Genomic DNA, 15,453 nt, shown 5'->3' with positions numbered 1-15,453 from the left:
ACTTTACTTTTACCATTTTGAGAGACTGACAAATTGTTTTCCAAAGCAGCTGTACCATTTTGCTTTTTCTTTCTCCAAATCTTCACCAACTTCACCATCCCTGTGGGTATGAAGAGGTATCTTACTGTGGTTTTTATTTTCATTTCCCTAATGACTATGATTATTAATCATCAGCATTAGGGAAATGAAAATCGAAATGTGATTATTAATGATAAATGACTATAATAATGATTAATGATAAATAATTATTTATCATTAGTTCTCGTGCTTGTTGGACATTTCTACATCTTCTTTGAAGAAATATCTATTCAGACCTTTTGCCTATTTTTATTTTTATTATTATTATTTTTTTGAGACAGAGTCTGGCTGTGTTGCCCAGGCTGGAGTGCAGTGGCACATGATCTCGGCTCACTGCAACCTCTGCCTCCTGGGTTCAAGAGATTTTCCTGCCTCAGCCTCCCGAGTAGCTGGGATTACAGGCGCCCGCCACCACGTCTGGCTAATTTTTGTATTTTTAGTAGAGATGGGGTTTCACCATATTGGCCAGGCTGGTCTTGAACTCCTGACTTCAAGTGATCTACCCACCTTGGCCTCCCAAAGTGCTAGGATTACAGGCGTGAGCCACTGTGTGTGGCCCTTTTGCCTATTTTTAAATTGGGTTGTCTTTCTTTTCTTTCTTTCTTTTTTTTGAGATGGAGTCTTGATCTGTTGCCCAGGCTGGAGTGCAGTGGCACGATCTTGGCTCACTGCAACCTCTGCCTCCTGGGTTCAAGAGATTCTTCTGCCTCAGCCTCCCGAGTAGCTGGGACTACAGGCATGTGCCACCAGGCCCGGCTAAGTTTTTTTGTATTTTTAGTAGAGATGGGGTTTCACCATATTGGCCAGGCTGGTCTCGAACTCCTGACCTCATGATCTGCCTGCTTTTTATTGTTGAGTTGTAAGAATTCTTTATATATTCTCAATATATATCAGTTTTTTAATCAGACATATCAGAATTCTTTATATATTCTCTATATATGATAAAAGTTTTTTTTATCAGACATGATTTGCAAATATTTCTCCCACTCTGCATGTTGTCTTTTCACTTTCTTGATTCTATTACTTGCAGCTGCTTTTAACATTTGTGAGTGGCTGTGAGTATGACATATACATTGAATAGAGGAAGGTTTGATTTGGATTGTTGTTCCAACCTGAAAGAACATCTATGCCTTTAACAAGGCACTTTAACCCATTTATATGTATGGTTTATAACAGAATTAACTGGCCTCACTTGTATTATTGTGTTCTAGACTATGTGTTTTATTCAGTTTTTAAACATTTCTTCCTTGTTTTCTATCTTTTATACAGAGACTTGGTTTTTTTTTTTTTTCTTCGGTGCTCTGGAAGATATATTCTGCTTCTAATTTTACTGGTACTTGCAAGTCCCTAACCTGTATTTATCAATGTCAGTCAAAGGTAAAATGCTTTTTATCTCAGTCTAGTGCATCCTGTTTAACAGAGTCTATATCTTCTTGTATTCTATGGAGGACTCCAACAGTTTCCCAAAACTTAAAAAGATTTTTTTTGCAGTGAGTAATTTTCTGAAGTATTTTTCTGAGTCTTCTAGATGAATCTTTTTCATAGATTGCATCATCTTTACTACTATCAGTAGTAGTATTGTTTTAGATTTTCAGTACTAAAGAAGAGAAGAAATGCCCAGATTTCATGTTTGTCAACAGTGTGACAGTAAAGGCTATTTCTCAGGCACCATTTTGAACTAGGAGCCTTCTACTATATTCTTCTAAGGAAAGGTCCTAACACATCCTAATTGTAGGGCTTCAGGAATTTTTGGAAAAACTCAAAACAGAACTCAAAAATGTTAAGAAATACCCACAACATTTCAGGGACAGGAAGATGGTGTGAAAAAAATACAACAAACAGAATTTCGATCAAATGATTACTAATTCTGAACTCAAAAAATGCCTATATTCAATATGGGAGACATCTAACAAATGTCATTTTAAGCTAATAAATTTTACCCTAATAAAAACAAAATGCAATTTAAATCTTTACAGATCATTAATCTACTAATGATTCAAAGTTAATCTGGCGCAAGAAAGAATAGTTCCTATTGTATAAGTATGCAGGGGCAAAAGACTATTTTTATAAAATTAGCTCTGGATAGTTATACAATCAAAATGTTCAAATATAGTTCTATATTTGGAGCACAGTATTAAATCAATTCTTTGATAAATGTAAGATATTTCAAATATGTAACTCAAATAACTGATCAATAAAATGCCCCCAGGTTTCCCTCAGGAAGTTGACACCTTGGAATTATCTATTATTTTGTTTCTGATATAAATCAGTAATTTTCTTAGAAAATCCTGCATTGGTTTCCTAACAAACAAAACAACTTGTTTCCCCGCCCCCTCCCCCCTTCCCCTGGCCACCCATTGCATCTGGGGAGGTAAAATACCTTGACGTAGGAAGTAAAAAGAGTAATGATCATTTTGTTTTGATATGCATAAAGCAGTCTGAAAACTAGTCCCCACTCCCATGCCTGGATTAGGGGGTAACAGAAATGCCAACTGTTATACTTGACAGAGGATCAGAAGAATGGAAGCAGCCGACAGAAAGCAAAGGGCAAATGAGAACAGCTTGGTTCTGACTTACCACATTCTCCAAAGGTGCTGCACCAAACACTTTAAAGACAGGGTTAGGTTTGGAGGGTGAGATACAGAGGACAATAGCTTGCTGTCCCACACGAGTAGTATATTCATCTAACGTGGCTCGAAGTTTCCTGAATCAGAAAAGGAAACAAGAATGAAAAGTTTTAAAAAGACGGAAATTACAGTGACATAGACACAAATGAGGTAAGACAGTTTATTCTGATCAGATATGCTCTTTTATGTAAAATGTGAAAAGGGGAATGTGAGGTTTGCTATCCTATTCAGCAGAAATATGTACATACCTTTTTCTTAAAGACTACTGATAGAAGGCTCAACTGAAGGTTTTGCCTTGGGACATAGCCATGACACAATTTTGAACATGGTATCATTCTTCTTGATCTGGGCAACATCACTTACTGCTACTTACAATTATAAAGATTACAACTGGCCAGGCATGGTGGCTCATGCCTGCTGTAATCCCAGCACTTTGGGAGGCCAAGGCAGGCGGATCACTTGAGGCCAGGAGTTCGAGACCAGCCTGGCCAACATGGTGTAAAACCCGTCTCTACTAAAAATACAAAAACATTACCCAGACATGGTGGCACACGCCTGTAATCCTAGATTCTTGGGAGGCTGAGGCACGAGAATTGCTTGAATCCAGGAGGTGGAGGTTGCAGTGAACCAAGATGGTGCCACTGCACTCCAGCCTGAGCAACAGAGCAAGACTTTGTCTCAAAAAAAAAAAAAAAAAAAAAAAAATTGCAACCAAGATGTGCTCTTACAGAATTTATTATATCATCTCCATGCTTAATAAAAGGGGTTCAAATGATTTGCTTTTACTATCTTGATTGTTTATATCTCATTGTTTATATTTCATTGAGATAATTTTGTCCAAAAATACTACAAGCATACCTAGTTTTATTGTGCTTTGTTATTTTGTGTTTCACAGATACTATCTGGGATCTTTCTTTAAAACAAATTAAAGGTTTGTGGCAACCCTATGTCAAGCAAGTTGATCAGTGCCATTTTTTTCCAACAGCATGTGCTCACTTCGTGTCTCTGTGTCACATTTTGGTAACTCTAGCAATATTTCAAACTTCTTCATTATTATAATCTGTTATAGTGATCTGTGATCAGTGATCTTCGATGTTACTATTTTAATTGTTTTGGGGCACCACAGTGCCCACAAAAGATGGCAAACTTGACTGATAAATGTTGTGTGTGTTCTGAATGCCCCACTGACCAACTGTTTCCTGCCTCTCTCCCACTCCTCAGGCCTTCCTGTTCCCTGAGACACAGTATTGAAATTAGGCCAACTGATAACCCTACAATGGCCTCTAAGTGTTCAACTTTAAGGAAGAGTAGCACATCTCTCACTTTTAATCAAAAGCTAGACATGACTAAGCTTAGTGAGGAAGGCATGTTGAAAGCCAAGACAGGCTGACAGCAAGGCCGCTTATGCCAAACAGTTGGCCACGTTGTTAATGCAAAGAAAAGTCCTTGAGGGAAATTACAAATGCTACTCCAATGAACACACAAATGATAAGAAAGCAAAACAGTTTTATTGCTGATATGGAGAAAGTTTTAGTGGTCCGGATAAAAGATCAAACCAGCCACAACATTCCCATAGGCCAAAGCCTAATGCAGAGCAAAGCCCTGACTCTTTCAGAGGTTGGTTCATGAGGTTCAAGGAAAGAAGCCATCTCCATTACATAAAAGTACAAAGTGAAGCTGCAAGTGCTGATGTAGAAGCTGGAGCAAGTTATCCAGAAGATCTAGATAAGTGGCTACACTAAACAACAGATTTTCAATGTAGATAAAACAGCCTTCTACTGGAAGAAGATACAATCTAGGACTTTCCTAGCTAGAGAGGAGAAGTCAATGCCAGGTTTCAAAGCTTCAAAGGACAGGTTGACTCTCTTGTTAGGGGCTAATGCAGCTAGTGACTTTAGGGTCCTTTAAAAATCATGCTAAATCTACTCTGCCTGTCCTCTATAAATAGAACAATAAAACCTGGATGGCAGTACATCTGTTTACAGCATGGTTTATGGAATATTTTAAGACCACTGTTGAGACCCACTGCTCAGAAAAAAAAATTCCTTTCAAACTATTGTTGCACATTGACAATGCACCTAGTCACCCAAGAGCTCTAACGGAGACGTACAAGGAGATTAATGCTGTTTTCATGCCTGCTAAGATAACATCCATTCTGCAGCCCATGGATCAAGGAGTCATTTCAACATTCAGGTCTTTTTATGTAAGAAATACATTTTGAAAGGATATAGCTGCTATAGTGATTCCTCTGATGGATCTGGGTAAAATAAATTGAAAACCTTCTAGAACGGATTCACCATTCAAGATGCCATTAAGAGTACTTGTAATTCATGTGCAAGTACATGGGAGGAGGTCAAACTATCAACATTAATGGAAGTTTGGAAGAACTTGATTCCAAGCCTTACGGATGATTTTAAGGAGTTCAACACTTCAGTGGAGGAAGTAACTGCGGATGCAGTAGAAACAGTGAAAGAACCAGAATTAAAAGTGGACCCTGAAAATGGGACTGAATTGCTACAATATCATGATAAAATTCCAATGGATGAGAGGTGCTTCTTATTGATGAGCAAAGAAAGCGGTTTCCTGAGATGAAATCTACTCCTGATGAAGATGTTATGTATATTGTTGAAATGACAATAAAAGATTTAGAATATTACACAAACTGAATTTAATAAGCAGCAGCAGAGTTGGAGGGGATTAACTCCAATTTTGAAAGTCTTACTGTGGGTAAAATGCTATCAAACAGCACCACATGTTACAGAGAAATCGTTCAGGAAAGGAAGAGTCAATCGATAGGGCAAAATTTGTTGTATTATTTTTAAGAAATTGCCACAGCCACCCCAACCTTCAGCAACAACCACCCTGATCAGTCAGCAGTCATCAACATGGAGGTAAGACCGTCAACCAGCAATAAGATTATGAGTCACTGCAGGCTCAGATGAGCACTAACATCTTTTAGCAATTAAGTGTTTTAGTGGTCAGGCCCAGTGGCTCACACCTGTAATCCCAGCACTTTGGGAGGTTGAGGTGGGAGGATTGCTTGAGCCCAGGAGTTCAAGCCCAGCCTGGGCAACATAGTGAGACCCCGTCTTTACAGAAAGAAGAAAAAATTCGCCAGGTATGGTGACATGCACCTATTGTCCCAACTACTTGGGAGGCTAAGTGAGAGGATCACTTGAGCCCGGGAGATTGAGGCTGCAGTGAGCCATGATCACACCACTGCACTCTAGCTTGGACAGCAGAGCTAGACTCTGTCTCCAAAAAAAAAGTATTTTAAAATTACGGTATGTACATTGCTTTTTTTTTTTAGATATAATACCACTGCAACACTTAACAGAGTATAGTGTTAACACAACTTTTTTATGTACTGAGAAACCAAAAAATTTCTGTGACTTATTGTGATACTTGCTTTATTGTAGTGGTCTGGAACCAAACCTGCAATATCTCTGAGGTATACCTATGCTTTTAAAATGTTGTAGCTTCAGATTTTCATTGTGATATAAATAATTATTCTTAGTCCTACAGTATTTCACAAGTGAGGATGAAATGAAAACAGCTTTTTTTTTTTTAGATGGAGTTTCACTCTGTTGCCTAGGCTAAAGTACAGTGGTGTGATCTCAGCTCACTGCAGCCTCTGCCTCCTGGGTTAAAGCTATTCTCCTGCCTCAGCCTCCCGACTAGCTGGGATTGTAGGTGCCTGCCACCATGCCTGGCTTATATTTTCTATTTTTAGTAGAGATGGGGTTTCACCATGGTGGCCAAGCTGGTCTCAAACTCCCGACCTCAGGTGATCCACCCACCTCGGCCTCCCAAAGTGCTGGGATTATAGGCATGAGCCACCATGCCCAGCCAAAAACAGCTTAAAAAAATTTTTTTTTAATTTTACTTTAAGTTCTGGGATACATGTGCAGAATGTGCAGGTTTGTTACAAAGGTATACATGTGACATGGTGGTCTGCTGCACCCATCAACCCGAAAACAGCTTTTTAAAATATAGTAACAATGGATGAAACAGAAACACTGCCTCTTCCCTCTGAAATCATGGGAGATGATTTCAAAGTTCTACATTTCAGAATTCTGAAATGTGGTGGGCAAAGGACCACTTATCAAACAAGAAATCTGATGGAATTCCTTGAAACAATGGTTTATATTCACTGTCTCCAATTCCTCTCTCCCTATTCTCTCTTAAAGCTATTCCAATCTTTTCACCCTTACCACTCCTTTGAATACACTCTTGTCAAGTTCAATCGTGAACTCCATGTTACTAAATCTAATAGTCAGTTGGCATCTTTTTCAACCCATCAGCAGCATTTGATAGCTGATCACACGCTCTCCTTCCTGACACACTTTTTGTACCTGGTTTCCAGGATACCACTCTCTTGGTTTGTTTCCTGACTCACTGGTTGCTTCTTAGATTCTTTTGCTGGTTCCTTTAATCTCTCTAACCTCTAAAAGGTGGAGCGCTTCAGGCCTCAGTCCATACTCACTCCCTAAGTGACCTCATCCAGTCTCCTAGTTCTAAATACTACCTATATGCTTATAATATCTTCAGCTAAGGCCTCTCATTTCAATTCCAGACTCATATATCCAACTGCTTATTTTGTATCTCCACTTAATGGTTAGAGGCATCACAAACTTACCATGTCCAAAACCAAATTTCTGATTCTGCCTCACCCTCACTGTCATGCTCGCTCCTCCTCCAGTAAATGTCATCGCAATCCTTCTAGTAATCAGACCAAAAATCACCCAGCACTCCTTTTTTTCTCTCAAACTCCATGTCAATGAATCATGATGAGTTGACTTTCGAAATACATCTAGAACCTGATCACTTCTTACTATCCATGATGCTGCCATGTTGGTTTTAAGACACTATCATTTCTGGCCTAGATTACTATAATCACCACCTAATTGGTCTCCCTGATTCCATTCTTGTATCCCCACAGTCTATTCTCAACACAGTAGCCTGAGTGATTCTTTAAAAATATAAGTCAGATGATACTACTGCTCTGGTCAAAAGCCTACAATGACATCTCATCTCACTCAGAGTAAGAGTCAAGCCCCTGATATTGGACTATAAGATCTCCTAGGCTGGGTGAAGTGACCCACACCTGTAATCCCAGCATTTTGGGGCTGAGGCACGAGGATCGCTTGAGGCCAGGAGTCCCAGACCAGCCTGGACAACATAGCAAGACCACATCTATCAAAAAAAAAAAAAAAAAAAAAGATCTCCTGGCGTGGCTCTTCTCTACTACTCTGAACATCCTCTCATATCTCCCTGGCTGTTCCTCAAACACAACTACCACATTCACACCTCGGGGCCTTTGCTCTTGATACTCACCCTGCCTGAGATGTTCTTCCCCCCAGCATCAACATGTGTGCTCTTTCAGCATCTTCAAGTCTCTGTTCAAAGGCTGCCTTAACAAAAAGGATTTCCCAGACCATCCCCGTAAAAGAGAAAACTGACTATATCCCCCTACCTCCTGACTTTTCTATTTTCCTTACTCCACTGTATTTTTTTCCCATTGCACTTATCATCAGCTGACATATTGCATATTGTTTTTTTCTTTCCCCCTCTAGCAGGATACAAGCTCTTTAAGGCAATTTGTTTTGTTCACTCTTCCATGCCCAATGTCTACAACAATGGCTTGCACATAGCAGGTATACAACTTTTCTGAATGAATTAATGTGATATTACGTATCTGTTAAATCGTATTTCTTTGTTTTCATGTATTTAATTTTGTAAGAATACTTTTAAGTCTACATCTGTCATCAAGGAATCGAACCAAGCATCCTTGACAAACCTAATCACATATGTTCTAAGTCTGTCATCCACAGGAAGTATTTGAGGAATAGTAACAATATGGATAAGGGAGCCCTCACCGAAGCAAACGTGTTTGTTGCCTCTTCCGGATAGATGGATTAGACTCAAATACATGAGGCCGTTTCCGTTTCTTTCCTGTTGCCACAGCAGCAGCAGCGGCCATTCCCACAGGACCTGAAATAATAACGTATGTGCTGAGATTAGGCAGCTGCCTGTAAACTGTTCAAGACAGAAACAATTAAAGGTACAAAAAAGGTAGCACTGCTTTCCTAATATTGTTGTCGGTAAATAAAGAATGATCCTGATATTATCAATATACTTCATTATTGTTTAACATGATTCATATTATGATTTACCAATAAAACATACAATGAATCTTTTAAAAAAGCAAATGACTTACACCTCCCCATCACACACTAGTTTGAATTTTGTATAATGTTTTTCTTTGGCTTTGTTTTGCCAGCATGCCCATACTGTAAAGGCAATATTCTTAGAGGTGCTAGGAAAAATTGTAGCACTGAGAGGAGAAGTTTGCCAAAATTGAAAAAATTTACAGATTTCAGTATTTACTTCTATCCCTGTACCCCTGTTTCCATTACTCCAAGACAATGCCAAGTTAAGGAAGTTGGAGATAATCACTCACATTTGGAACTCCAACAACACCTAAAGGAGTATCTGAATGAATACCATCTTAATTGAAAAAATTTTCTTCTACATTGGGAATTGTGCCAAAAATGGAGATGTTCAACACAAGGTCAAGTTGATGAAGGCATTCTGGCAGAAAAGAGATAACTTTCCCACTCTGAGAAAATGTTAATAAAAGTTAGTCTGGCTTGCCTTGAAACTAATGTATAATGTCTTGTTTTGTCTTTTGAAGGGTAGATGGAGGGTAGACTCAAAGGAACTATTGAAGTCTCTGATTCCTGGGACCTCAACATATCAAAGACAATCTTTTTTAAAAGACATTTTACCTTTATCCTTATTTATGAATCTTGTAAAAGGCTTAAATAAAAATTAAATTGCTCATCTGTATATTGGCATATATATTCTAAGTGGCTCAAATAAAATAAACCTCCCTGTAAACCTAAATGAACTTTTCTACATGTTGTTAGTAATATAATCAGCCTGACTTAAATAAACCCCTCTAAAGAACCTCAAAGCAAATAAAAAATAAGCAACTGCTTTTTACCTTTCTTTCCATCATAAATAGCTGTTACAGAAAAAATTTTATGGCTGCATTTACCAACATTTTACTTATTTTTCAAAATTGTGGTAAGAACACTTAACATGTTTGTTATCTACTCTCTTAAAATGTAAAGTGGACAACACATCATTGCTAACTATAAGCCCAATGTTGTACGGCTATCCAGAACTTATTCCCCTTGCATCACTGAAGAGCAACTCCCCATCTGTCCCTCACCCCCAGACCCTGGCAACCACCATTCTCCTCTGTTTCTATGACTATTTTAGATACCTTCTATAAGTAGAATCATGCAGTATTTGTCTTTCTATGACTGGTTTGTTTCACTTATCATAATGTCCCCAAGGTTGAACCATGTTGTCACATATGACAGCATTTCCTTGTGTTTTTAAGGGTGAATAATGTTCCATTGTACATACAGATCACATTTGCTTTAGCCATTCATCCGCTGGTGGGCATTTTGGCTATTTTCACATCTTGCTATTGTGAATAATACAACAATGAACAAGGGAGTGTGGATATCTCTTTGGGGTCCTGATTTCAATTCTGTTGGATAAATACCCAGAAGTGAGACACCAGGATCATATATGGTAGTTCTATTTTTAATTTTTTGGAGGAATCTCCATACTGTTTTCCAGAGCGGCTGGACCACTGTACATATAAGGGTTCCAGTTGCTCTATGACCTCACCGCCACTAGTTTATATTTTTGATAATAGTTGAGCATCTAACCTGTTGGTGATTTCTAAGTCTTCCTTACAGAGATGTTTATTCAAGTCCCTTGCCCATTTTTTATATTGAGTTATTTGGTTTCTTGCAGCTGAGTTGTAGGAGTCCAATATTTTATTATGAAAACTTAAAAACATATGTGCAAAGTTGAATTTTAACATCTTATTATACATATCTATCCATCTTTCTATCCATTCAACTCACACTGGGGTTTTTAAAATGTGTTTCAAAGCAAACTGCGAATATCAATATGATCCCCCTAAATACTTCAGCAGGCATAGCATTAGCTAGAGTTCAATATTTTATAATTTTTTTCTTTTGAGGTAAAATTTGCATATAGTGAAGTATACAAATCCAAGTATACATTCAATACATTTTAAAAATGTATATACTCATAAAACTCAAGATCTGGCCAGGCGCAGTGGCTCACACCTGTAATCTCAGCACTTTGGGAGGCTGAGGTGGGAGGATCACCTAAGGTCAGGAGTTTGAGACCAGCCTGGCCAATATGGTGAAACCCCATCTCTACTAAAAATACAAAATTAGCTGGGCATGGTGGTGCACCTCTGTAGTCCCAGCTACTCAGGAGACTGAGGCAGGAAAATCGCTTGAATCTGGGAGGCGGAGGTTGCAGTGAACCGAGATCACTCCACTGCACTCTGGCCTGGGTGAAGGAGCAAGACTCCGTCTCAAAAAAGGAGAGGAGACGGGAGGGGAGGGGAAAGGAGAGGAAACTCAAGACCTATAACATCACTCCAGAAAGTCCTTTCATGTCCCTTCTCAGTCAATTCCCATCCTTACTTCTCAGCAATACCTAGAATTCTTCTTTTTTTCACCATACATTAGAGTTTTGCCTATTCTAGAGCTTTAAATAAATGGAATCATATAGTAAGTAGTAAATCATATAGTAATACTCTTTCACTTAAAACTTCTTTCACTTAGAATAATGTTTCTAGATTCATCCATGCGCCACATGAACCAGTTGTTTTTTCCTTTTTGTTGCCAAGTAATATTCCATTGTTTGGATAAACCAGTTTGTTTACCTATTCTTCTATCTGATGGATACTTGGACTATTTCCAGTTTTAGGCTACTGTGCATAAAGCTGCTTGATTTGATTGATTTATAAATTTAATACAGTTCAAATAAAACTCTCAACATGGGATTTTGTGGAATTTGATTAACTGATCCCAGTATTTAAATAGAAGTGCAAATGGCCAATAATAGCCAAAACAATTTATAAGATTTTAAGAATTTGAAGGCATTCATCCTACCACATATTAGTAATTACAAGGCTATACTCATTAAGGTTATATCTCCACTGATTAGAAGGATGAGATGAAATAAATAAATAAGCATAACTATAGTCATTAAACTAGTGTGGAACTGACTCAGGGATAGACAAATCAAAGCAACTGAATTGCAGATTTCATAAACATCCTCCTGTGTCAGAAAGACAAAAAAAGTATGGGTTATTAAATATATGATGCTGGTTATCCATATGGAAAAATAATGAAATTAGATCCTTACATACAAAAATAAATTACAGGTGGATTAAAGGCCAAAATGTAAAACAATAACCTCAATAAAACAATGAAAAACAAAAGAAAGCTTGTAATCCAGCACTTTGGAAGGACAAGGCAGGAGGACTGCTTGAGGCCAGGAGTTCAAGACTAGCCTGGGCACCATAGCAAGACTCCGTATCTACAAAAAAATTTAAAACCAGGCATGGTGCTGCACACCTGAGGTCCTAGCTACTCGGGAGGCTGAGGCAGGAGGATCACTTGAGACTAACAGTTTGAGGCTGCAGAGAACTATGATTGCATCACTGCACTCCAGCCTGGGTGACAGAGTAAGATCCTATCTCTAATAAATAAATAAATAAATAAATAAATACCTTTAAAATTGAAAATTAAAAAATTATAACTTCTACAATAAACTACTATAGAATATTTTATAAAGTCAGAGTTAAGAAGAATTCCTTAAACAAGATCCCGAAAGGATAAACTATAAGGTAAAAGATTAATAAATTTCACAATAATATAAATAAAAACCTTCATGAACAAAAAATAAATAAATGGGGGTGGGCAACAAACTGGGAGAAAATAATTACAATACATATTATTGGGAAAGGAATACAAAATATAGATCAATAATTTTTACAAATTGACATAAAAAAGACCAAAAAACTGAGTTGGGAAATGGGCAAAGGTATAAACAGGAAATAGGCAAAGAAAGAAAATTGAGACGTCAATAAAGATCCAAAATGGTGCTCTACTTTGTCTTACTGCACTCGTTGGAACCTCTAGCTCAAAAACACAAATTAAACCAACACTGAGATGCCATTTTATACCTACCAGATCTGCAAAAATGAAAAAGACTGGTAACACCGATGGTGAGAATGAGAAGTAACAGGCGCTACAGCATACTGCTTGTGGGGATGTAAATGAACAGGATTTGGAAAGACATTTAGCAATATCTAGTAAAGTTGAAAATGGACATCTTTGGCCCTCCAATTCCCCTCCTGGGTATATCCTCCAGTAGTACTTTTCAAGCTACAGCTAGTGTGACCTTTCAGTGACTCATGAGTGTATTTTTTTCTAATAAAATAGAACAGACTAGAACATATCACAGAGTATACAATTTGCAGTAGGGGTTAAGTATTATTTCATTAAAAATTGTAGTTTTGGCTATATGTGTACTCATTTATTCTGGGTCACAATGTAAAATGTATTACTGTGCTACATTGTCAAAACAGAAAAAATTACAAACAACCTGATTATCTACCAATATGTGAAATATTCAGGCTGGATGTGGTGGCTCTCGCCTGTAATCCCAACACTTTGGGAGGCTGGGGTAGGCAGATCACTCAAGGTCAGGAGTTCGAGACCAGCCTGGCCAACATGGTAAACCCCATCTCTACTAAAAATACAAAAATTAGCCAGGCATGGTGGTGTGTGCCTCTAGTCCCAGCTGCTCAGGAGGCTGAGGCAGGAGAATTGCTTGAACCCAGGAGGCAGAGGTTGCAGTGAGCCGAGATCGTGCCACTGCACTCCAGCCGGGGCAACAGAGTGAAACTCCATCTCAAAAAACAACGACAGAAAAAGAAATACTCAGATAATGAATGGAATACCATATAACAGTTAAAAACAGCCACATTATCAACATGGGTGAATCTCAGAAACATGTTGAATGAGATAAACATATTACAGAAACATAGTATCAGAGTGATACCATTAATATAAAATTTAACACATGCAAAACAATGCTAAATATTGTTTAATCATACAGACACATAATAGCAAATATAGACAAATGCAAGAGAATGACAAAGACCAAATCTAGAATACTGGTTACCCCAGTGGAGGGAGGGAGGGAAGGGAGCAGGATTAGAAAGAGTTCCACTGAGAATTTCAACCATATCTGTACTTTTTATTTCTTAAAAAACATTTGATGCAAACATGTGAAAGCAGTAATAACTGACAAAGCTGGGCAGTGGGTGCACATGCATTTGTTATGTCAATCTTGATACTTCTCTGTATGATTCAAATATTCAAGTATTTTCTACTTGCTGCACAATTTACCAAAACTATCACTCTCAAGATACTAATTATGTCTATAGACCACGTGAATCTTTCTCCACTTCTTTATTAACCTATCCTTTATCATTTCAAAGAAAATGAAATAATAAATCCAATTTTGTTTAAAAAGAAGTCCTCTAGGGCTAGGCCCAGTGGCTCACGCCTGTAATCCCAACACTCTGGGAGGCCAAGGCAGGAGGATCACTTGAGCCCTGGAGTTCAAGACCGGCCCTGGGCAACATGGCAAAACGGCATGTCTGCAAAAATTTAAAAAATTAGCTGGGCATGGTGGCGTGCACCTGTCCACGAGGATGAGGTGGGAGGATCACCTGAGCCCAAGGAGGTTGAGGCTGCAGTAAGCCATGATTGTACCACTGCATTCCAGTCTGGACAACAGAGTGAAACCCTGTCTCAAAAAAAAACCAACAACAACAACAACAACAAACAACATACTGGTGATTGATACTAAAAGAGGTCAACCAACTTGAGATATTGTTTTTATTACTTGAAGATTTCGTTTAGTTGCACTACTCATAAACTTTTTTTTCTTGAAAATCAACAATAATCAGGGGCTGTCTGTGCTGCAGAGAATTAGAAGTGTTTCTGACGGGCAACACAATATAGTGAATGGTCATTTACCTTTTCTGGGTCACCTTTCAGATATGATGAATGCTACAGACCAGCTCCTCAGAAAAATCCCCACGCTGGTTAAGTGGAGTTGGGATTCCAACCCAGGAAGCCTGATTCCAGAGCCTGGGCAGGTAAGCCCTGTGCTCTGCTGCCTCTCGAAACTCCTTACCACACACAGCCCCTAGGCCCTGGGTGGTCTGACTCATGCCTGCTTCACAAGGCTCCAACCACACTGGCCTCCTTCCCATTTCCCATCTGCAAGTCCTTGCTTTCAATGTTTCTCAGTCTGAAATGCACTTCCCTTTGCTGACACCTAAATGCCTGTCAGTCACAACCTTCCTCCTCAGAGAAGCCTTCCCAGACCACCCAAACTAGCAGCAATCTGCTGTCCTTCTCTCTCCATTACCTTCCCGCATTATTTTATTCAGAGCATCCAATGCTTTCTCAAATTATTTTACTTTATTATTGGTAGCTCTCCCCCACCACTGGATGAAAGCTCCTTCAGAAACAAACTCTTTTTTCCCCCCAATAAGCCTTTTGCACTCCTAAGAAGCAAACTCTTGCCTGCCTTGTGCATAGTATCTACATAGGTTACATATATGTACTACACATTATAATTCCTCAATAATTGAATATTAAATGATCAAATGGTAAGTCATTTCTACCAGCTGTGTCTCACTTTCCACATGTGCCACACAAAGGGGTCAGATTAAAGTCTTTGCATGGTCTTAACACTATGACAAAGCAGTACAGTAATACAGCAAAGCCATGTCTTAAAACCATCTTCCTTC

At 38.5% G+C, this 15,453-nt stretch overlaps 1 protein-coding gene across 9 annotated transcripts in view; it reads right to left on the bottom strand.

Annotated features, from left to right (window-relative positions):
* The window catches only part of NRF1 (nuclear respiratory factor 1), a 145,192-nt gene that overhangs the window by 76,621 nt on the left and 53,118 nt on the right, over positions 1 to 15,453 (bottom strand). For all 9 annotated transcript variants that reach the window (XR_010112642.1, XM_034964979.2, XM_055114860.1 and 6 more), the window contains exons 3-4: positions 8,585 to 8,699; positions 2,656 to 2,782 (exon numbers count right to left, since the gene is read on the bottom strand). Coding sequence is in view for 8 of the 9 variants with exons in the window: in XM_034964979.2 (XP_034820870.1) it covers positions 2,656 to 2,782; positions 8,585 to 8,699 (242 nt within the window). In the remaining variant the exon portion in view is untranslated. The remainder of the gene's footprint in view (positions 1 to 2,655; positions 2,783 to 8,584; positions 8,700 to 15,453) is intronic.

This window comes from Pan paniscus, chromosome 6, assembly GCF_029289425.2.
Source record: "Pan paniscus chromosome 6, NHGRI_mPanPan1-v2.0_pri, whole genome shotgun sequence".
Lineage (NCBI taxonomy): Eukaryota > Metazoa > Chordata > Mammalia > Primates > Hominidae > Pan > Pan paniscus.
Note: the sequence above shows the minus strand (reverse complement) of the source record. Positions and strands in the feature narration are given on the sequence as shown.